The sequence below is a fragment of the Bombus pyrosoma genome, linkage group LG4, assembly GCF_014825855.1.
Source record: "Bombus pyrosoma isolate SC7728 linkage group LG4, ASM1482585v1, whole genome shotgun sequence".
Classification (NCBI taxonomy): Eukaryota; Metazoa; Arthropoda; class Insecta; order Hymenoptera; family Apidae; genus Bombus; species Bombus pyrosoma.
Window position 1 is genome coordinate 8,427,371 of NC_057773.1, and position 25,553 is coordinate 8,452,923.

The following is a 25,553-nucleotide window of genomic DNA, read 5'->3' on the forward strand; positions in this document are numbered from 1 at the left end:
CGCGCCTCAGCTACAGAATAATGCAGATTGCACTCTGATCTTCTACCACGCCTTTCCACCGCCACTCGGCTTTCCTCTTTCTAACTCGCTCTGACATTTCTTGAATCAGCATTTTCACTGTTACACTATAATATTCGATGTACAATAAATAATTATGGTTATAGATCGTAGATTTGAGTGAGAATTGAATTGACGATCTTGTTGCAGAAAAGTGGGATCTCCTGCGGATGACCATTAAAATTATAATTATTTTAAGCTTCGGTGTAACTTTAAATGCAACAATGTTCAAAAAGTAAGAAATTTTGAACACTGCCTCCGTTGTATTGAATAATGTACTTTGATGAAGGAATCGCCTATTTCCATTGATGTTTAATTTGCTATAATCAGTTATTACATTGCATTTTGTCTGTCGTTTTATAAATACATTTTTTGTCCATTTGCAATTTTTTTCGTTTCAATGAAAAAATTTTCGTAATGTAATCAATTAATAATGTGGGATATAAGATTCTAAGAATTTAAAAGAATTTTGGAAGTGGAAACTGCAAGATCATTAGCCCGTTTGATAAAAGATAGGTACACTAATTATTATTGTTAACCCTTTTCATGTATATTGCTAGGACGACAATCGTGTGTCCAGAGATGTCATAGACGTAGACGATAAAAGCACAGACACTGACGAAATATAGGTGAGCACGGATGATCTATTGTTTGCGACTGTAGGTAGTGCAGTTCCGGTTATATCAGCACCCTTACTTACCGACTTATATATTATCTTATGAGCAGCGAGTAACTCGTACAAAAGGATCGTGATTCAGCCGCTTTGCGCTAGTGTCGAAAATACAAAATAATTATAAAATAACATTAAAAATCGAACTTATAATAGAAAATTAATTAACGCAATATACGTATATCGATAGAAACCTTTCATTATATTTACCTAAATAAGAGTGAATAATGTAAGGTGGATTATCAAGGAAGTATATATATTTAGATTATATATGAGATTATACATACTATATTATAGACTTATTATACATACGTACCTATATTAATTCCGAAACAATAGAAAAAATAAATTGCAACTTCCTTTACTTTCACTATAGCAGAACAAGTAGTCAACTTATTTCTACTGAATTATAAGTAATCGACTTACATTTCTCACGTTTGCTTTGGATATAATGTTTTATGCATTTCTACAAATCAGAAGATTGAAATATGGCAATTGTTTCTTGAGAATATAAAACCTTCTTATTAATGTTAGCATCCCCTTACAACATCTCATAAAGTCAGTTTCTTCGCTATAACGAAAGTCAAACCGGGTTACGAAAACTTGATTTATAAAGAATGTTTATTGCAATTCCGCATTACGATTAACTAATGAGTATTTCACCATCAATCTGAGGTCATTCTATCGCTACTTTTTGTTCCTAAATTCGACATCCGCTTCACAAGCGTTTCTCTGGATATAACGAAATGTATTTTTACAATAGCCTTCTATAAATTTGTTGCTTTATATTTACGTTTGTTTGAATATCATACAGAAAAGATTTCAACGAATTTTGTTCGTTATTTGTTTGAATATAAAAGAGGAAGATATTTATAGATATGATTTTAACAAAACGGGAGAGTTTTAAGGAGAAGCGAAGGAATGAGAGAGAATAGAAGGTAACATACTTTCAATTTTAAAATATCATAATGCATAGTTATTATGTTTTTTAATCTGGTTAGATAATTTTCCATGTTATATATCTTTCTTCTATAATGGAACTACTTTTCATCTTACAAGTCTCGTGTTCGATTACGTTTTTCGTAATAATATTTCATCATTTCATATGCATTTTTACATACACATTCTATACACGCAAAAGAAAACGATTAGTAGTTTTTCTTGTACAATACGAGATGAAATTAGATCACCAATTAATGAAGTAATTTTTAAATTGAAATTAGTTTTCACTTCTAAAATTTCGATATTCGTTAAAAAAGATTAGATATAGATAATGGTATTAAAATATATAAAATTACTCTAATTCTGATATTTTAATATTCAACTTTTTAAAAACCGTAACAGGAAAATACAATTTTTTTCCATCGTACTTTCTGTTAATACGTTCATTTTACGAATTTACAAGAATCTCAGGATCCCCAAATCTAGTATGTAATCGGCAAATTTAGTATAATTTCTGGCAAGGCGTTTCGCAAGCATTAACTGAAAACACCTGCATGCTCGTGATATTGAAATAATTTTAAATTTATAAGGTGAAAAACGAAAGAAAAATTACTTAGCTGCTTGTACTATTAATTAACTTTCTTACTATTATACAGCACATAGCATAATATCCTGTTACTTTTCCTGCTATTTATGATCTATTGATTGCCAAGATATTCAATATTGCCACATATCTGGTGCACCTTAAATATATCAGAACAGATAAAGATACTAAACTGCGTAACAAAGAAATTTGAATGTAAGAAAAACACGATTTTTTACATTTCATTTAGAAGATAACACGTGAAATATCTACAAATTTATGTTGTAAATATAACATGTATATTCCATTATATATGTTAAATATATTTACAGAAACCATTCCTTCTTTGTCCTATGAGCATTCGCTTCTAAGGAAGCGCGTGTTTAATGCAGTGTCCAAACGAGCCACTTTCCATTTCCTTATAGGCAATCTTTAAGAGCATTTACCTCGCATCAAACAAAAAGGAGACAAAGAGAGAAACTACAGGAACAAATTATCCTCTCAGAAGTTATCTATTTTGTATATATATTTGTTAATTTATAAAACTGTAGTAGCTGCAACGTGTGATCGATATCATTTTTATTCTATCGTTAATTCTATCGTTTCGCTACGAGCCAATGCCAACGTTTCACAGTAATAACTTCTGATTTCTGCAATTATCGTAATTAACGTTCCTTCGGTTGCCGCGTCATTACTCTCCTTTCTTTCATTTCCATATTACTATACATCTTGGTGAGTCAGCCAACATCAACTAGTACAACATCATCGAATGAGATTTTGTTCGATTTGATCGACGCAATTATACGAAGCGTAGTGCTCAAAGTCTAAGGATCATTTAAATAAAATATTTGACAAATTTGACAATTTACTCAAATATATACGTAATAGGAAAATTGAAAATTATGAAAATTATTGTCTTTAAATTAAATCCATTATCCTATTCGAAAGTACTGATTCAAGAAACGATTTAACTAGTCTTTACATAAGCTAAAGTTACTTCTCTTTAATTATTTTCCAAATAGAAAAATAATAACTTCATTGAAATTCTCGTTATTTCAAACAAAATCTTGTACTTTAATTGTTTCTTTTTAATTAGGAAACCTGCTAATGGCGATGTTCCATTGCATAACTCCACTTCAATCAAGTAAAAATGTAATTTCATCGTGCACGTGGAATGAAAAGAATCGCCAATTGTTTTAATATCCAGCAGTGAGCATCGAACAACCTTCTATTTTTGAGCAGTTCCGTGGAAACGTAGTTCTTACTTACGATGGACTTTCTCCGCCCATTTCCGCAGAATGTATCCTTTTTTCTCGTCAAGCCTTTCGAATATCATCGAAGAACTTTCCTCGCTGATGATTCGTGCTGCATTTTTTTGGTACGTTGTGGAACAAGGCATGCATGATTAATTAACTTCGCAAGATCAGTCTATCTTCCAACTCGATCATTTCGCTTTGTAGCTCCACCTGTTCCCTGGATCTCTGTATCGTCGATTTTTTCAAACTCTACGGAACATAGGAGATAATAACATTCCAAAATATATTTATCACGTTTTGGGAAAAAATGATTTTTCAGTTACACTGTTCCATAAGTTTCCAACGTTCAACGTGCTTCTTGTGTTCAATATTATATACGTTGACTTTTAAAGAAATATCTGCGACTTGTATTCACCAAAACGATCAACAAGGACTGTAGAACGTCGAACTTTAAACGTTGACCAAAATATGCTGTATAGACCGTTTTCCACACAACTGGTGAAAAGTTTGGAAAAGTAGCGACATTCACTGTGATAGTTTATTAATACAGCGGTTTGGCAATAAAACTATTGCGCCTAAGGAATAATAGGTCTCATCTATATTTTATGCGATTTTTGTATGAACGGTGTATCTATCATTTTTATAGTAATATCCGATTTTTAGTGTTCTTATTTTAATGAAACAAAATCTTCTCAGGGCTTACACGCATAGAAAGCTTTTGGTCGTTGGGCTTCTCAGTTTTCTCGGTAGCAACTAATCTCTACTTAATCTCCAGTGAAATTAAGCAATTGAGGGTGAAAATACGTGGAGTATGTAATTTATTTCATTTTTTCTTCCTGGATTGTTTGTTACAAGTGCATTGTGCTGAAGGTTTTTCTGTTTTTACGTAATGCATTCTTTCAACCTACGTGTAAGGGAACAGAGATTGTTTTATGATAAAATAGTTATGAATCTGTTATAAAAACTTCATTATATTTCGAAGTTAATATTGGTTAATTCCTGTATTTATATGTTTCTATGAAATATTATATCCAGATCACGAAGCATATGCAAATTATGGTCTTAGATAGAGATTACATAAATCCCTATTAAATGGCGATTAACTGCACCAAGTACATTAGTTTGGATATTCTATATATTTTAGCGTATCGTATATATTTTGCATACTTTTATCTATACTTTCAAATAAACGTAGATACATCTGTGCTCTAATCCTAACTACATAAATATTACGAAATCAAATTTATAAATATATATAAGTACCATCTTTCTCAACCGAGTATTGCAAAATGATGTTGCAATCAGTCGACTTTTGTATAATGGGTGCAATAACACTTCATTGCCGTTTGAACGAGATACAACTGTTAGTATATTAATTACGAGCATGCTTGAAACTGAAATTGATGTAAAGGAAAAAGATTACGTTCTTGGAGTTCTTTGGGTTAAAGCAAAAACTTCCTGCTTTCGTGTTTCTGTTTCTCTCGAGAAGTACGTGTCGTAATGATGGTAACGAGGATCTGGTAATTTCGAAAATTACCGTGATTTTTCTGGTCCGATAAAAAAAGCCGAGGTTGCCCCCCTTACAAGTCTGGTTTATGAGGTTCTTAGAGTTCGTTTAGAACGAATTATGGCTCCCTTCTATAATGCCCTCATAATATCCTCTAATTTTGAGCATTAGCTGACATTTTTTCACACTGTTCGATTTAATAAATTTTCGCCTCGAAAACAAGTTCCGCGAATCATGCTTTCGCAACGAGGGGGCAACGTTTCTGAAAATTGCGTTTAACAAGATTGTCATCGAATATATTCGAATGCTGATAGAATAAGTACATGGAAGTACGTTCTATACAGTGATTACTAAAAGCAGGAACTTTTTACTAATAATGTATACCTAATAACATACCTAATAATAATATCAGTAATTTTAGCAATTTGTAATTTTATTTTAATTTAAATTATACATTAACACGATTCTACTAGGTAGTGTTTAAAAGATCTTGAAACAAATTGATAAAAATGTAATACATGATAGAATGTATACATACGAGGATCTCAGAAGAGACTCGATAAAATCCTGTATTGAATGAAATCGATCATACACGTATATTTTCATTGAGATACGCACGAGTAGTAAGGATATACCTGTAGATCTTACAAGTCTTACAATTTACGGTTTGTCTTGTCGTATTTTTATAGTTGAAAGTTCAGGGATACAGCAGATAGCATCTACTTCATCCGAAAATGTTTCATCAAAGCTCGATAATATTTTGCTACTTCGTATTATCGATAGCAAATATAAATTTTTACTTCGCTTTAGTAAATATTTTCGCGGCCATTATTAGGCCCCGCCAATAAACGTTGTTCGTACCAATTATGGAAGATCGTTTACACCTTGTAAACATAGTTATGCACAATCTATATGCAAAGCAGTCGCTTACGACACGTATGACGGAATGGCTTTTGTTTTTCCCTTGAGTCATGACATTCTGATTCGCAGATAAAGAGACTTTGAAAGTCTTTGGAACTGTATTCTCTTTTTTTTTATCCCTTATAGAATGGCTCTATGTTTCTATCTATAATTAGAAACATTAGGTTTGTCGAGGAAAGATACGAATAACTTACGTCCAAGTAGCTACATTGTCCATTTCTTTTTCTAATTTTTATCATATTCTTCCGAAGAGATTTTCTAAAAATAGAAAAATATAACATATATAAATATATATAAATATTATATATAATATATTGCATTTAAAATGACCAAAAGAACGCAACAGAGGGGTAAATTCTTAAAAATTAAGTTAAATTAATTTGCTCGCCACTATAGTTCTCTACCTTTCTTGGAAGTATCATCAATGACAGACTTTACCGTCGATCCTCCATTATTGTTCCCCCTATTGTTAGAAATCTCGGTAACCTCGGACACCCCAGTGTCTGCAGCTTCTTAGATCGACTTTGTAACGAAGTTGCGCCAGCGACGCATTCTTGCAATCGGCCCAGATAATATCCCGAGGGCCTCGGTGGTTCGCTCGTTACCGGAGGCAGAATTACTTTAAAAGTAGGTAGTCACCGGCCGTCTGCTTAGCCGACCAATTACACCGGCTCGACTCCGAGTATATAGAAGAGCAACGGTAGCTCCGTCGACTGATTTCCGCTCGTAGACCCGCGAACCGAGCATCCACGTTCATCATTTTCTCGCAGCCAGCCATGAGACTTCGAGTGAGTGCATGAAACCCTTCGACTCTGCTCAAAATCGTATCACGGTGATCCTAGTTTTTTTTTTAACTTTATCTTCTATTTTCTATCGATGTTAGATACAGCATATCAAGTGTCGAATATTTATATTGTTTCTTTACGATAGTCCTTAGTGAGTGACACGTATGAGTTGCAGTGTGTTTGTGCTGCAAAGGGTTGTCAGTGATGGATCGCGATTTTACCGATACGTTGAGTCGATGAGTCGAATGTTTACGAAAAGTGAATACTACTAGTTAGTGTTCAGGAACGAGTAGCTTCTCTTCTTGTTGCTTTTTATCGTAATAAGCTCAAGTAGGAAAAGTAGCTGTGTCGGTATTATGGTACAAAACTGTGTTTTGTAGACGCTTGGCACAGTCACTTGAATTTTTCATGTTGTTATCGTTTGTGACATTCGAAGAACTTATTTCTATCGAGGAATTTATTTTAATTTAGTTTTATATTTGGTAGTTTGTTTTATGTAGAAAAGTTTGTTTAATGCCGAGAGCTCGGTCGATTTAGTTATTTCTTTTTACACATTTGTAGATTTTTTGACAATTTCAATTAATTTAATGAAACTAGTAAGTAAGCTAAATTAAAATTTTTCAGACATTTTTTTAAGCATATGAATCCTCTCACGTAAATCAGAATTTGATTTATAGTTTAAAAGCCTTATTACTTTATCTGTTTAGGATCTTGTTAATTACAAATCTTCTAATAGTTGTAGATTATTTCAAATTGAAAATTACAGTAAATTAGAGTAGTTTGAATTATTTATGATACATTTTTTACAACTAATTATTTCTAATTTATTTCTCTAAAAATGTATTCTTCTAATTTCTTCTTGGCGGCTATTCTGTTTCATGCATGTAAACAGAACCGTGAACAGAAATCGTGAATTAATTATGTAGTGGCTTAGCATTACGCTAGTTCAAGGTTCGATTCACTCATGCATGTTTCATACTCTAAACTAGACGAATTCTCGTTTTTAGTATTAATAAAAGAAATAAAGATTGATTTTATATAATACTATGATATATATGATCTATATAATATTATATATTATTATAAATGTTATAATTTATTATACGTGTGCATGAAATATGATCGTGTTATTATATATACAAAATTCGTTTAGAAAAACTAATTTTAAAAATTAATAATTTTATACAGAGTGAGATTCAATCTTGAATCATGATGATCTTGAATCGATCGTGGGATCTTCCGAACAGATTTCTTTTCTGAAATTACACAGTGAAATTTGATTTCAACTAAGTTAATTAATTTTAGAAGAGAATAATTATTAGTGAAAATAATTTTTAAAAGAGTAATGAACTTTATAGCTTTGAGCAAAATTGTATGCACATATGTATATAATTTATCATGTAAAATTTTAGATATATATGTATATCAATTATTGATAAAAATCTTACATTTTACTTACATGTGATTTAATTCTATAAAAAATTCAATTATAGAAAACAAACTGTTCAACATGAAACGAATGACAGGTAAGATTAAAAATCTGAAAAATTACAATTAACAATCTATATAGCTTTTGAGGCTCTCACAACCAAGAAACATTTCAAATTCCGTAGCAACATCAACTGAACTACTCCAAACCGCGAATATGCATAATTCATTCAGGCTAATCGGCGATCCAATATTCAAATCGATATTACGAAAGAAAACGTTTATTCGAGCCTAAACGTAGTCAGCCTTAATTTCCCACAGTTAAAAGTTATTAAACAGTCGTTCTGAGCGGTTCATAACGCTGGCGAACATAGTCTTAACTTTATGATAATTTCGAACGATCACAGAAGGAAGTGAAACTGTTTGACTGCAACGACCCTCGCGTGGATCATTCTGTATAGCACAGAGTCGAGTTGATACAAAAGCGACTGCGGGACAAAGGCGGAAACGTTCCTGCTAGTCAAATGTTTTATTGAACAAAACGATCGTACGAATTCGCTTCCGGGTGAGACGTCGTCGGTGGCGTTGATTTCCAACGAGCCACGGAGAAAGACGACCGTCTAGGAAGACTTTACTTTCTAACGAATCTCATTACCTATTACAGCATCGTTGCGTTCGTCCTTAGAGAAATGGAGAACCTTCGGAAAGGTGGGGAGCCTTCTCATAAGCAGTAATTTATAGGCGATTCAATCTGTTCGTAGATTCTCTTTATCGTTTTGGTTTCGACGACGGTGGCGCAAGAAAAGAACGCGCAGCGTTCTGTTCGTACACCCCAGGCGCAAATTAAGTACCATGATCCAAATGGTGAGTAGAGCTGAGTTGAAAACTTGGACAATTAAATATTTTCTATGAATAATAGAGATCAGCTAGTCAGAATCGGAATTCTTTTTCCTGATTGAAGGTACGAACTGATCGTGATTGAGTTGTTTAGACGATTGTCTTTGGTTCTAGAACAATTTAATTGGGTGTTACTAATGTACATATTGTACCGAGATAGAGTAATTGCTAGATAGTTGTGTAATTGTATATTGTTTGTTTGCCACGTGTATTGTATAATTGATGTAATGATTATGTAATTGTTTTCGTAAGAGGTTTAGAAAATTTTAGATTCAGGAAGTGTCTTTTATTGAAGATGATTTGTGTATAAGATTTTATTCATTGTTAATGAAGATCTGAACATTAAATATGTATATATTATGTGTGTTAGATGTAGTATTAGATTGGTGCGAATGAAATGTTATTTTCCTGAATAATATCGTAAATCTTATTATATATAGGTTATTTGAACAATTTATTCATCTATACTGATTGTTGCTAATTATGTAGTTTGTTATTAATTCATTTCTTAGTCGTTATAAGAATATGCATTTGCGCGAATATCTGCAGATTGCTTATCACACAACCAAAAACCGGTTACCACCAAAACTAATTACCACCCGCATCTTCTTTACAGGTCTGAAGGTTGATTGGAAGTTCTTCGGCGCGCAGAACCAATTCCATTCTCGCCTAGAAAATTCCCAAATCCCTCAGCAACAAGAATTAGCTCATCCTCAACAATCAGCTCATCCTCAACAATCAGTTCATCCTCAACAATCACACGTGAGTCAGCAACAATCTCAATCTCAACTCGTGCAAGTCGAACCCGACCAATTGGAACATAGATCGTACTTACAACATCAAACTCAACCGGAACATCAGCAAATTCCCAACCAGATACAATACAAGACATTCGCTCAACCTCAACCTGTACAAGAACAACCAGATCCAAACCAATTTCAATACAAAGTCTATCCACATCCTGAAGCTCCGGTGGGACCTCAATCTGATCTCAATCAAGTTCAATACAGATACTCAAATGCTCCGTCTCAGGCGAAACAAGTGATTCTAGAAGACTTCAAGCCACAAAGTGTCCACCCTGACTCAGCCTCTTTCGATTATCCATCCAATGCTCCAATTGCTCAACAATACGATCAGCAACCAGCAAATGCTGGCATTTCTCAATACGAACAAGAGAATTATGAACAAGAGGAGCAGCAGAAATCCAGAAGAGACTACGCAGATAGAAGTTTGCAAGGCAAAATAGTGTACAAAGAGGACTACGAGCAACGAGAGCAACAGGAGCCACAAGTGGAACACATATCAGTGCCAGTCGAGAGGCTACCGCCGCCAATTCCTCAAAAATTGGTCATCGACAAAAACATGCCAATGCAGATCCAACAATTGTTGCAGTATCAGGCACGGTTACCATACGAAGTTATCGCGAATAGTATTTCATACAAACCAAAGTCGTTGTTCGTACCGAAACCGTTTCCAGCTGAGACCAAAGGGCCATATCGGTATCGAAGCAAGGTTTATTACGTGAATAACGATCAGTACGAAGGCGACTATGGGACGACTAAGCCTGTTGAAGAAAGTCACAGGCATTGAGAGGGCTGAAATATGAAACAGGTGGAGTTTATTTGGTTTATTTGATGGATCGACGCGTTGAGATTGGCGGTTGGGGAGGATTGAGGGATTTGAGGAAAGGGTATCTGGGGATGGAATTTGGGGTTTAGAGCTACTTGTAGTTAGTATGTTGGATTTTGTGATTGTTTAGATTTAGTTTGAATTCAGTGTTGGAGGAAATCAGGCAACAAACTATTTTTGCTCTTATTTTATTTTCGCATCTATTTAATTATTTTAATTTTTATTCATTTAAAATCTGGAATAAAATTGGATATTTTGTTGAATTTAGCATGAAACGAAGATTCGGAAATCTTACTTTTCCGTTGGTATACAGTGAATTTGAATAACTTATTTCATTGTTTTCATATTTCTACTTTGAATTATTTTTTATCGCTACAAATTTTTAGTAATAATTATTTATAACTTTTATAAATTTACTTACAATCTCATTTTAGAATTTTCATGAACATATTCAGAACAAATGTTCGTATTAATGAAACGTTCTGTATTTTTTATATAATCTTTAAATAGAGTTATGAAAAGATATTGTTTTGAAAAGATTACAGAATATTTTTGATCACGCTTGTTTTCAAAGTTATTCGTTACTTCTGATAAAATAAGTTGCTAAATTAAATTAGAATATTTTTCTCAAACCTTCGATTTTCTCCGTCGCACAGAAAAACTGCTGAAGATTAATATTCTTCGTCTTGACGCGTTAAAAAACAAAGAAAGGTTTACACTTTCTGGCTAAATAACGAAGTGTACTCTGGTAATTCTAACTTTCAACTTTAACATCTTTTTTTGTTCTTTTCTATAGCTTTAAATAGATACGATTATTTGTTAATTCTTCGATTTTAAATTTTAAATTTTACTGTACGTTTAGGACAAGAAATATAACCATATGTATAGTATAAAATTAATTACTTTTAGAAGTAAATACTTTTTCAGACCTTCTTTACATTCCAACTAAAAGAATTAATCTCTACGTAATCTGTGTCGCTACACAAATCACACTAATTTAACAACTATAATTCATTAATTACAATTGATTGTAAACAGAAAATAACAAGTACAATCTTACTTTTATACGAGAACTGTATGTTTATTAACCTTACCGTAGTCCTTGAATCTTTTAGTTCTAAAACAATCTCTAGTGTACAGTTGAAACAAGATACCCAAAAACGCAAAATTATTTTTTCATATTTTCCTGACATTTAATAAACCATTTAACTATAGAAAAACGCGATTCTATCGAAAGTGATCTAAAGGATGTAGCAGGGTTAAAATAAAAGAAAGCAGCTTTGCTCGGATACTTTCTATCCCACCAAGTCCTTCGTTTTATCGTGCTGGAACGTTTTCCCATACTGAAGTGGAAATCATTCTTCGTTTCCATGAAAACGTTTCTCGCGTGTCCGCGCGAGCGAATGGACGTGGCGTGAACGGAACTTCCGGCGTAAAAGTAACTCGACCGTGATTACGAAATGGTTATCGATCTCTCGAGAACCGCTTCCGAGCGGAATTTATTAAGATCGTAGCTCAAGGAAGAATATTTTCGCGGGTATTGCCGATCTGCTCGGCTACTCGTTAATAAATCTGCTCTCATTAAGTGTAACGTAGAAAGTCAGATGGTTTCCACCTTTCTAATAAAGACGCGTGCTCGAACCACGATTATAGAAAGTGATACGTGATATCGAACGTTGATCGCCAGATGGAAAATAAATACAAACGATTTGTTTGCATCGATGATCACAGGATCTATCGTACCGATATTTCTTGAGATATCAGATGATATCTGGATAGAACCTCGGACTTTAAGCTTCTGGAGCTTATGAACAGTGTAAGGAAATAATGATACGTAATTCTTGGCCTCGATGTCGGTTCGTTAATTAGATAAAGAAGTGGAAATATCTGCGCGTAACGAATGTTCTAATTAGAAGACTTTTCTTTTTCCGATTGGAATTTGGTGAAATCACGTAGAATTGCAATAGTTTCCTTTTTTTTTTTTTTTTTTTTTATTAGGAAAGCAATTGAAATTTTTGTATCGTAGATTCTCTGACGGAATATATTAATTGTTTTCTTAGGTTTCTGTATGTTGCGTTTTATTTTATCGTATCTATTGTAAACTATTTGAAGTGGAGTGTGAATTTTTCCAAACATGAGGAATATGATACTCCGTGGATTCGTACGTGTCGTAATTAAAGTGGTAATCGAAAGCTGAATTTATTTCATTAGATTTCGCAACTAAAACACAATTGAATTACAGGAGAGATAAGTAGCAGAAACGTAACCAATAATTCTATAATAATATTTCTGAAAGTTTCACGTTTGAACGTTTTCTACTGTTAATAATTGTAATATATCTCAGTGGCTCTTTTTTTATTATCGTAAAATAATACTAGTGCTTTTAATAATGTAATCAAAGTTTCGATCATCAAATTCTTGTTAATCAAAGTTTCAATGAATTTCAAACTATTTAAAAGTAAATATTTGAATCTGAATTTAATTACGACGCTTCATGTTCGTCCGAATTTCAAATAAAGACTAGCAATGCAACAATTAACAGATGTTTTCGTGTAATAAATAATTTTCGATATGATAATAGAAGAATAAAAATAGATCATTTCTTTAAATTATAAACATTTGTTATACATTGTTGTATAAAAATAAAATGACGATTGAAGATTTGGTGATAACAATAAGCCAAGAATATGTTCCAAAATTTTCATGACATGCAAATACTATATACAATCAAATATAGCACTCCCATTATTGATCAAACACATCTTAAAAAAAAATTGCAAACATATAATTAAACTTAAAACATATAATGAAGTACACCACGTAACCATCGACCTCGATGTTGAATAAATCCTCTCATCACTCAGCAAATTATAATTTATCTATCTGTTACCCTCGTTATTTGTTACACGGACGAAATTATAATGATTATAATTTCATCGACCTTTTCTCAGATCGACGAACTCGAAGACACGCTGGTGAATTATGCATTTGTGTCTGTGGTCAGTGGAAAAACGAAAGTTGCAGCGCAGCGGGGTACGGTGAACGCTTGTATGAGTGTAATCGCAATTGTCGAGAGCAACGCGAATCCGTTCACGAAGCGTGAAGGCCACGAGACCGATTTACATGCTCTTCCTTGTTCAGAGAAATGCTGTCACTTTCATTATGAAACCTAGCAACACAAGTTTCTCGTAAAATTCTCAACGTGCGAGAAAATATATGAACTGAGGAGAACGACGTCATGAGTTCGGTTCAGTTTAGTCCAGGCTACCTGTAATTAAAAAGGTCTCACCTTGTTTGCAAGTGGTGCAACACCGTAAGACCGGAAGTTTTGCAACGGACAAAGACATGGCAATTAATCCCTTCGCCTAACTGATTCATTCGATGAAGTAGGAAATATGTTTAATAAATTAGAATTTATCTTAGTGATGCGCGAAAGGATAATCGTTTTCAGTTTTTGCACTTTCTTAGAGTGCGCAATTTGCATTTTTCCCTGAATGATTTATCAACTAATAATATTGAAGAATTGACAGATCACAAATAATAAATGGTAGATTTCTCTTTTATAACTTTACAACTTCAAACGAAGTAGAGGAATCAATTGATTTGTGATTGATAAAATATAGTTTTAGAATTTCATGTGTTTTATTACCAAGCTGTTTATCGTTGTGTAAGAGAATTTATCGGTACTACAATAACGTGTATCTTGCAACTTGTACAATTTCACTAGTAATAATATTTTTTAGTAGTCTGCTAATGTTTCAGTATTTTAGTAAAGCATTAATTTCAAATTGTTCAAATAGATGTGCGTTTAATTTACAAGGAACTACAGAGAACCGTGAATCATGAGATATTTGGTTTCATTCTAGACCCTGCGAGAACAGGAAATCGATGGGATCAGCGTGACTTGATACGTGAAACGTGATTGTATTATGCTTTCCTCTTGCTTTTCGTATTTTGTTCGGATCCTTCCATTCTCTTCCGGCAAGATTGAATAAGGAGAATAAAATCTTCGATATGATACGATACACTTTAACAAGACTGCAGTACATTGTTTGAAACGTAAAAAACATGTTGCACGGAATATCTTGTACTAGTACGTGATCATGCTGAGTTGGTAATTTGTGACTTTACGACTTCCTTAAGTACTTTCTCATTCATTTTATGCCGTGAAGGTTTATTTATTTCTTATTTAATCTGATGCAAATACGTACACATGTATCTTACGATCGTGTTTCAATGAAGTTGAGCCGAAGAAGAGTTTTACTATAATTGCATGTTGCTTATTTTCATGAATACCAAACGATTAAGTTAGAATACTAGGATAAACAAATTGTTAGAGTTAGTCACAGATTCACTACAGAAGCTAATAGTCAATATAGAGGCTGGAATTTATTCTTGAATACGAAGATAAATACCTGCTGTCACGCGTTACGTAAGGTTTTATGGAAACTGCTTGTCGCGACCATCAACTTTTCGGATAATTTGTTCAACGAAGTGTTTAATAAAAAGGCGACTCTACTACATGAAGCAATAATACAGTAAATATAGAATTCTAAGTAGAATCCTATTCTTCATGGGTGCTCTATAAGAGCACTTGTACATATATGAGAACATTATGTGAATATAGAATTTGAGCAGATGTCCTATATCGTTAATTGCATCAAAAAATACATGAATTTTAGATTTTAAGATTTTATGTGCTTTGTGATAGCGCTTGTAGTAGATGTTTCTAATCTGTTTCTAAATAAAAATTCCTTTGGACAATTAACTTGTATTCTACCAGTCTTGCTTAATATTCGCTCTTTATCTTTTTCGATGCGTTGAGATGCCATTTACGACGTTATTCTGCTATTTCTTTTTGCCTCTCGTAGTTTCTAGTATGGAGAGAAGGTGAATTTCTTTTGGACTGCTGAATGTGAGACACATATGGAGACTATACCGAAAAGGCACGAGTCTGTTTTTGTTGATTTTCCATTTTTTATTTGGTGGTTAAAGAAGCGTACTTTAATGCGACATAATTGAAATGGGCTATGACTTGTTAGTTTAGCTACTTTAAGAGGTATAAGCCTGTTATAGTAAAAAAATAAATGGTAAATTCATAAAATTATATAGAAAATAGTGTTATTTATATTCTAACAATGAATACTTTTGAGATATTTTGGAGGATAACAAAAATACATATTTAATACTAAAGTTCAGAAAGAAATAGATTTAATAACATGGGGTTGCTTAATGGTACACTGAATTGTAAGATTGTTCTTCTATAAAGAACAAAAATGATGCGTATTTGTCTTATTTTTCTCTTTATTGCTTGTTGTCTTATTTTCTTTGTTTGCAATGATTACTTAAGTTACATAGTAACCTTTGAGTGGTCGCTATCTGGGAAACGTGTCTTTAAATTCCATTCCTTGTCGACGACTTCAGCATTTTCTAACTATGCAATCGAGTACTCCTTCACTTGAAACGAGAAACCATAGCTTGTAAATGTACTTACGACGACGTGAGCTTCGTAACACTTGTTAGCTGTTGAAGTGCACATGGCTTAGGAATGCAACAGTTCAATGTAATTTCTTAAAGTGTTAGGGAGAAAATAAACATTGATGAAAGATATAATCAAAATGCACAATTTTGTTATCACGTCAGAAGAAATATGGTAGAATTACAAGGAAGTTAACAGATGAAAGATAAAATTTTAACATGATCGGTAATGACCACATAATCTTCTTTTATATCTTGATATAGATTAGTATAATTGATATAGTAAGAACGATGAAAACAATATAATTACAATTTTAATTAAATTATTTACACGTGTTAAACTAGTATTTTATCTAGATCAGTAGCTAAAATGATTTTAAGAAATAATTAATTATTTACTGTTATTATTAAGCTATTTCAGAGAATTAATGATAACAAAGCAAAATTATATCTCTACAGATTTTAATATGTATGCGTAATGAGGGGGAAGTAAAAGAAATTTCTTCCGTGTTGTTTATCCACATTATCATTATTTATATCAATATTATAAATCCTACACTGTTTCTAAATGTCATATATTCTATGTATTTAAAAATGTATTAAAAAAATATTTATTATCGTATTCAATATAAATCCATTATAAATGCAATTCATAATAATAAATAAATTATAAATCCATTTATAATTGGACTGCATGTTTATGCATTTGTGGCAAATTTAAAGAGGCAAAAATGCTTATTGTTAGTATGCATCAAATATGCAAAACATTCAAAATATAGTACCTACTTATTCTATTATTTGACAGCTGGAGCGAATCTCTCTAGAGTAATTAAAACATTTCCTGTTACAATATTTCCTGTATCACAACAACGCATCAATAGCGAAATATGTAGTAGTCGACCATAACTGTTATCCTGTTTTGCATAGAGGAACCATCGCTGTTGGTAGTGAGACTAGCTGATGGGAACCGCGGGAAAAGGTAGTACGCGAATTGAAAAGCCAGTTCCGTGGAACGGTAATCCAAAGAGGCGATAAAACCGGGGGCTGGTGGAGGTGGCACGAGAAGTCACATCCCCGTCGCCGAAAGGCGCCTTTTACGTAGCCGCATATAAAGTTGTTCCGGTGACCGCGCGGCCGCCTCAGATACACTCCACCCTTGAACGCATCGAGCAGCTTGCTTTCTCGCCATGAATTTGCTCGTAAGTAACTCTTTTCCGTATCTTTTATACGCTTACTAACCATCTAAACCAATTCCATTTCATTTCAATTTTCTTTTAAATTGAAAATAAGATGAATTTAATTTCTTGATGATAGAATTTTTGCTCCATGATTAGTAAATTCTCATTCGGACGAAGGGAATTATTTAATGATTTTATTTTATCCCTCTACCTCGCTTTATTTTGTTTGTAATTCATATTCGAAGTATGTAATATGCGAAGGAAAATTTAGACTTACGTGTAATAGGTGTCTAAGGTTTGAAAATTGGAATGTAGCAGAACTAAACGTGTCGCGTGCGGTTAATTACCACGAGATGTCCCACATCGACGCGCGTTTCCGTAACACGTTCGTAAAACGGTATACGAGTTTACGCATCGTGGATTAATTATACTGAGCACGGGTTATTTGCCGAAAGGAAAGTCATCGCGTTTGTGCCGTGAAATTGGTCGTGAAATTATTTCGGGGTGAAATTACCTTTGTATTACGTTTACCTGATGCTGAAGATAAGAATTGAATTTAATGTAGCAATAATAATTTTATGATCATTTTGAGAGAAAAACAGATAGGGTAGAAATTAGATGCAAGAGATGCAGATCTTAATTGTAATTATGGTGTAGATTATGGGTCACTTAGAAATTATAATATAATCTAGAATATAGATAAGCGTATAGTTAATGCTTTAGAAGAGGAGTATTTTTATGAATCTAGGGCACTATTGTGTTAAAGACAAGTTTGACTTCAAAATTTCCTTGACTAAGAGCTTTATAATAATTTACAGTGACATTGATCTTACAGTAACAAATCTAATTTCATTTTATTAAATAATAAGAAACATTAATCATTTCATTTTGCGGAAAGATGTTATCTTACATCTTTGTATAATAATTAAAATTATAACTGTGCCATGTAAAACTATGCCATCAAAAATATGACAAACTAAGTTTATATTAAAATACATAACTGGAATGTATGGTTTTTGCGAGAGATTCACAGCCTGTCATTATAATTACATTGTAAGTAATTTCTCAGACAAGAAATGGGTACATAAATTTATTTATCCATGGTTAAGAAGACATGGTTCTCTTCGAAATGTCACGCTTTCCCATTTTACGAGTGTAACGGCTGAACATGACCATAATATTATTTATGTTGCGCCGAGAATTGTTGTAATAATCGGTTTACGATAATCGAGTAAGATAATTGTTTTGATGTTTATCGAGAAAATCTGAGATACTTAGAAAAAAATAGATAATGAGAATTTTTTGGAGCATAAATTCCAATTATAACAAAACTAAAAATAGAAGTGTTCATAATATAATGTTGAATTTATGAATAAGCATTTCTTTGTTTATTTACAGCTTGCTGCTGTATATCATACGTTTCTAATTTAATATTTCTTAAATAATACTTAAAAAAATTGATTTGTCGTTAAATTAATTGCTTGTCGAAATATAAACAACATATTATATTCATTTATCTTAGTAAATAAGAAAGTATTGAAATGAAAAAATTTACATAAAAGTTTTGATTCTGTGCAATAAAAGGTATACATGGTTTAGATATTATTTTGTTAACGAAGATTGATTTTATAAATTTCACAGTTAATTTGCTTCGAATGATAGTTCGAAGAAAGCCAAAAAGATAATGATAGTAAACTTGAAAGATAATCTTGTTCGCGTTTGTACTGTTTTTAGTTTCCTTCTCACAGTCACGTGCAGAATGAAAGTTCCATAAGAAGTAACTACAGTTCTGTATCCTATACCATTTATAGTTTTAATTCTTTTGTCTGCTTTACTAGATACCATGTCTTACACTTACATGACAATTAGGACAAAAACAGAGCACATACATATTTTAATGTCGTTAGTAAAAGTGACAAGACTTTCTCCCATTCTAAATTGAAAATCAAGAAATACCCGATACAATATCTCCCAGCTTATTTAAAATATCACATGCCGATTTTTAGAAAATAAATAAAAATTTATAAAACATGTGCAATAATCCTAGATAATAATAACAATAATAATAATAATCCCTTATCTTTGTTTATAACATATTACATTTATTATTCTATATTTTCTACAATTCTATTATTTTACATTTACTATTCTATCTATTTTTATAATTATATTATATTAACGATATTTAACTATCCTATTTAAAGTTGAAAATATTCTGCACGATACTGATAATTGATTTTAAAAATTTAATTCGTTTTCTTATTGTGGCTTATATAGAACGTTAAGGAAGAAACAATGAAATGGAACAAGAACTTGTATCAATTGTTTTAATTAAAATTATACGAGGAAAGTAATAATCTTGATGAGAACGTTGACCTGAAAAATTTAATATTCTGCGTCGCGTTCGACTTTTTAATATTTGCTTGACAGGGAGTCGCTTCTAGACAAGTTGAACTCGTAGCGCAGATCCTTTTTTCTTGCACGGATAATCGAAGCAGGCGTGTCCTGCCGGTTAATTTATATTTCACTTTCTACCGGCGAGCGTGTAATTCTTGCAATGCTGTGCTCGATAGTTGCGCGCTGTACTGCCTTAGTCCCGGTTTCCAGATAGATTTCGTTCCTTTTTCTTGCGAGTGGAATGCTCGAAGGAAAGGCATAGCAACTCGTCGCCTTTTCCCGATTACAGAAATTGCTGTTGCTAATCGAAGACACGCAAAACTTTCCCCTCTGGAAACCGGCATTTTATCGGGTTCAGATCTAATTAAACTGATAATTACCAAAATTCACCTTTCTCCAGAAACTTTAATTACAGATAGTAGAAATATTGAAAAATCTGCTTTGGTACCGTAAAGACCATTTATGACTGGCGTAGTAAGGTTCTTTAAGATAGAAAATTTTATGAAAACGGTGCACACGATAATATGTGCTTGGAATTTTTCTAAAACCTTGGACATTCGATACTTATTTATTCATCGTGCTTTCAAAATATTAATAAAGTAATTTTTATCGATTATAATTCCTATAGTTACTATTTAGCTTTCAGTAGAATTTTATTCTTTTGTCGAATCCCTAAAAAACTAGAATTATTTGAATAAATAGGAAAATTGTAAAATTTTAATTTTAGTTGATTTCTTAAAATTTCTTTAGTCTGTTTTCTTAAAATAGATCTCAATGATACAAAGCTGCTTATCAAAGTCGTTGTATATCGTTACTTATAGAATTGTACAAAAAGTTAATTGTTAAGTGTATAAAAAAGAATTTATTGTTAAACGCTTTGACAATTTCGATAATTGTTGGAATTACTATCGATAAATAATATTTTAATCCAAATTTATTTATAATATTTTCTTGAAGTGTTTTTTGTTTATTTAGCACGTTAATTATAAAAGAAAATAGAAGAATATTTTTAAGTACCTCTAAATTAAAACCGTTATGCGATTTCTCTGTTAACATAATTGGATGACAATGCGTGTATTCATGTATACATTTTCATGTATAAAATATCATTACAGGAGATGCTGTGAAACCAGATAAATCATTCGACACGTAACTTGACTAATCTTGATTTAGCTCGTTTAATTAACTTAATGGGCTCTAATGAATGCATTAACCTTATCCGATGGTTGTAGGTAAGAGGCAATAGTACGTATATGTACATGTGCGTACATACATTATTGTACGTTTGGGACATTTGCATAGTTTCAATAAGAGTAATCGTTGCTTGAATCATTCAAATGTATTAATTTTCGTTATGGTCCTGAAATGTTTTATTATTAGCTTGATTTTCACTTTCCCTTGCAGTCACGTTGCCCCGCTCTCGAAATGCAATTCCATATAAATATACACGACACCAACTAGTGCGTAATCGTAGCTGTCACTGAACCAAGCTCCACCATATTAGATAATACTATGATTAGAACTTCGTGTTACGCAATCGAATTATTTCGATTTTTTTCATTATTATTGCTCCTTTTAATATTACTGCGTCAGTGAGAATATTTGTAGAACAAAACACTTCACTGCCAAGGATATTTGTATCTTGTGAATGATCTAGGATTTATCTACGAATTCCTCGAAGTTCCTTTTCGAATCGCTCGAGTTGAAAGTTATCTACGATATTCCTAAAAATGATCATTGATAATTTTGGCAATAATTATACTCAGTACAAATCATCATCAATAAGAAAATTTATTTATTTCTTCCAATGAATGTATCTATTAATAATAATATTATAATTAACTGATCTATACCGGTGAAGGAATGAAAAACTCAATATTGCGTTGGTACGTCGTTTGAACTTTGTTTAGAATACCTTAAACACTGTAATTAGAAAGTATACGGCTCTTGAATCGTTGTGTAATACAACCCTTTTTCGGATAGCAGGAAACGCTTAATAAACGCTTAATTAATAGGTTGCTACTGAATACGTTCAATTAGCACTTCTTGATATTTAGAAGTATTTTCATATTACAATAAAATAAAATTAAAAATAGGTGAATTTCAATAAAGAAATAAATGCTGACCATACAAGGACGAAATAATTAACTTGTATTTATAATCTTTTTGTAGGTTCTTTTGTTACTAACAGTTCCAGCGTGCTTGGCACAATTCTCGATACAAGGACCCAGTGACGGGAATCGAGTCGCCCAGGGTTTACGAATAGAGGAAGGGAAAGGAATCCAATACACAGATCAAAATGGTAGAAAGCAGATAAGATATCGATACCTACTACTACCATGAGAATAAAAATCTTTCTGCATAATTCATTGCTCTATTTTTCCGGCTGATACAAATTTACGATCAGATTTGCCCAACATCGTTTGTTAAACCATTGTCGAAGTACTTTAACATTTGTATTGTAGTTTGGACATATTTCGCAAATTAAACTCTATCGTGTTTCAAATAAGCTGTTTTTTTAATGAATATGTTCTTCTAATTTTTAATGAAATGAACATCTTTATATATTTGAATTAAAAGCGTACGTACATATATTTATTGATTCAATTTAATAATTATTATTACTACAAATCTTTCTGGAAAATTCTGATACGAAGTGAATACTTGCAAAAATAGTTTGGAAATATATCTGCAAAAATAATCTGCGAAAGTAATTGCCTTACTCTTTGTCTTTCCTTGTTTGGAATTAATCGTATAAAAATGTACTGAAATAATTTCGTAAAATAATATCTCATTGAATTTTAAAATATTAACTAAGGAATTACTTTATAAGAATACAAATTTTCAAGTTGATAATAAAGACATACACAAGTATTAAATACTTTTCTAATAATATTCGTGCAACAATATTACATGTATGAAGCAAGTAATGATCTCTCTAACTTAATTTATTCAAATTTTAACATATAATTTACCATGTTTAACCCTTTATTTTACAGAATCAAACGAAGGTGGCTTTAGTATTACAGGCGCAACAGACGGTAACGCTCAAATACAAGGTGCTAGCGATGGTCATTCTAATTTTCGAATTCATGGTGCCAGTCGCGGCCCAGCGGAAAGCTACAATGTACAAGGACCTAGTGCAGGGTCATATAACATCCAAGGATCAACGGATGGGCATAGTCATTCAATTATTCAAGGCTCCTACGATGGTAATTCAGGGTCTGCGAAATCTCTTCAGTACAATGATCCCAGTGGTAAGTCCATCCATAGCGTTCTACCTTCATATTTATACTTGATAATTGTTGTATTCATTTCCACTGTCACAATAATTAAAACAATCATAGTTTTTCGTAAAATATAAATTTTATGAAAATTTTTATTTTATGATAGTCGTTTTTTATAATTTATTGAAAATTGAATAAGTTAATTTCAATTTAACACACGGAAGCAACGATGCATAATGTCTTCTGAATAAGACAAAAATTAAATTCCTTTTCTGCTTGAAAGGACTAAGAGTGAACTGGAGATCATTTGATCGGCAACCACAACCAAGGGCACAACAGACAGCACAATACTCGGAAGCTGCAATCGCAAGTGCACCAAGAGCGCCACAACGGCAAAGGGCTCATGCACCAAGGCAACCGCAACCACCACCACAACCCGAACCATTTGCTTTACAACAGTCGAGGCCTTTGGATAATGCACCTACGCAAATCAAGCAGCTTCTCCAATTGCAAGCACAACTTCCATACGTTAATATCATTCCTGAACCGTATAGGTAATGTTTGTATTACATAATAAAGTAATACTTTTTAATTTCTCCAACAAGATCTAGAACTAGTACTGTGAATATTAAACACAGTTATATAAAGTATTATCAGTTGCTAGATGACGTAATAAGGATAGCTATCTTACATGCAATGTAATTATGTAATAGTATGTTAATGTGATATAATAGTATCTCAATGTAATACAGTGATATAATATTACTTATCTCAATCCAGTTTGATGATATAATAGAACCTTAACAGTATCTTAGTAGAATGATCTCTAGTATTATTTGTTGACGTATTGAATTTGGTATAATCGAAACATTTTATTTAATTTTTTTTAAACACGAAATAAATAAGGAGATGAAATAAACAAAAGAAAGTTGTGATCTATATACATATATAACATTGTAATTTTTTTTGTAGATATGAAAATTTGTTAGCATCACAAGGTAATCAACGACCTGAGTATCAACCTGAGTTTCAACCTGAGTATCAACCTCGGTATCAACCTGAAGCCCAAGAAGAACCGGCCCCTTCACCACGACGACCAGCTTATCGTGGGAAACCACGTGGTCCGCCTAGACATAGGCGACAGGCGCCACAACACAGACCGGAAGCTGCACCGCAACAGCAGCACCGCAGACTTCCGCAACCACCGGCTGAACCTCAAATTAAATATAATCCTAATCTACCGCCTCAGCTTCAACAACTGTTGAAATACCAGGCCGAAACTCCGTATGTCAACTTAATTCCTGAACAATACAGGTAAATTGAATATTTAACTAGTAAAATTATCCATGTTATTTAATACTAGGATTCATTGATTATCGTTGTATATCATTGTATTGTATATAGGATAATTATAAAAAAATATGTCAGTTAGCCTAGTGATATCATATTATCCTACATACAACTGGACTAGTTGACTGATGCGAAGTTCTAACCGGTGCCTATAGTCACCCTCTTTAATGGCGAATAAATTCAATTGATTACCTTTCGTCCAAAATTTTAGTTAATAATTACAAATTAAATTATGTTGAATTTTTATATACTTTCTTGTTCAATACTTATTTATATATACTTTATTATTCAAGAGTTATTACTCTTGAATAATAACTCTGAATTTAATCACCATTAAATTAAACCAGTAATAAAAGAATTAATAGTTTTACGAAAGAATTAACTTTTAGATTTAATCCGGAGCCAGCCGCCCAAATGCAAGTAGAGCAGGTCCGTAACTACTACCAAGATCTTTTAAGACAGCAACCGACATCTCCTACCGTACACACAGTACCACCAGTGGTCGCGCCTGCCCCACAACGAATACGAGGTCCACCACAAGATCCGCAATCAGGTTCGGCGTATTCTAGACCAAGAAGACAAGCTCCACATCAACGACAGCTACGACCGCAACAATTACCAGCTGAACCAGTACCACAATATTCCACCAATGTTCCTGGTCAAATTCAGAGTTTATTGAAATACCAAGCACAAATTCCTTATAACATTATTGCTAATCAGATCGATTATCGTCTTGACAAGCCATACGTGCCTCAGCCAATTAAACCTACTGGCGCTCCGGAAGTTCAATATCAACCTCCAAATCAATATCAAAGTCAAAGTCAATATCAAGGACAGAGTCAATATCAAGAACAAAATCAATATCAAAGTCAAAATCAGTATCAAGATCAAAACCAATATCAAAGCCAGATTCAATCACCAGACGCGTACCAAGGTCAATCAAGTGGATATAGCCAAGTCTATACATCGCAGTCACAGTACACTCAGGCTCAATTTGGAGCACAAGAACCTGAGCATGGAGTTCGTCCTGTTACCGAAAGACAATATTGAAGATAATCGTTGGTTCAATTAATTCGTATCTTTTATATTTGCTTTTGTTTCGATATTCCGTTTTATTTTTAATCGATCGTTTCAATTATTTGGATCGATGTCTTTACGTTTCGCACGTTGGAAGAGATTGTCGCCGATGGATTCTAGATTTTCGGTGCGATTACAAAGATAGAGTTAAGGTACTTGATATCAATTTAT

At 32.7% G+C, this 25,553-nt stretch overlaps 2 protein-coding genes across 2 annotated transcripts; both read left to right on the forward strand.

The window, feature by feature from the left end:
- Nucleotides 1-6,592: 6,592 nt before the first annotated feature.
- On the forward strand, nt 6,593-11,615 carry LOC122567222 (transcription factor SPT20 homolog). Its single transcript, XM_043725571.1, has 3 exons — nt 6,593-6,724; nt 8,911-9,013; nt 9,663-11,615. Exons 1-3 carry the CDS (start codon nt 6,713-6,715, stop codon nt 10,634-10,636), a joined length of 1,089 nt encoding a protein of 362 aa, XP_043581506.1. The 5' UTR covers nt 6,593-6,712; the 3' UTR covers nt 10,637-11,615.
- Nucleotides 11,616-17,340: 5,725 nt separating this feature from the next.
- LOC122566447 (RNA-binding protein 33-like) lies at nt 17,341-25,355 on the forward strand. The gene is made up of 6 exons (XM_043723662.1): nt 17,341-17,352; nt 21,901-22,030; nt 22,728-22,985; nt 23,239-23,509; nt 23,928-24,269; nt 24,695-25,355. The coding sequence occupies exons 1-6, from the start codon at nt 17,341-17,343 to the stop codon at nt 25,353-25,355; spliced, it is 1,674 nt and encodes a 557-aa protein (XP_043579597.1).
- The last annotated feature ends 198 nt before the right edge of the window (nt 25,356-25,553 follow it).

Excerpts from the sequence above, each read along its gene's own strand:
- LOC122566447 (XM_043723662.1), top strand. Across the intron at positions 22,986-23,238 it reads TCAGTACAATGATCCCAGTG|GACTAAGAGTGAACTGGAGA; the intron begins GTAAGTCCATCC and ends TCTGCTTGAAAG. Across the intron at positions 24,270-24,694 it reads TTAATTCCTGAACAATACAG|ATTTAATCCGGAGCCAGCCG; the intron begins GTAAATTGAATA and ends ATTAACTTTTAG.
- LOC122567222 (XM_043725571.1), top strand. Across the intron at positions 9,014-9,662 it reads TAAGTACCATGATCCAAATG|GTCTGAAGGTTGATTGGAAG; the intron begins GTGAGTAGAGCT and ends TCTTCTTTACAG.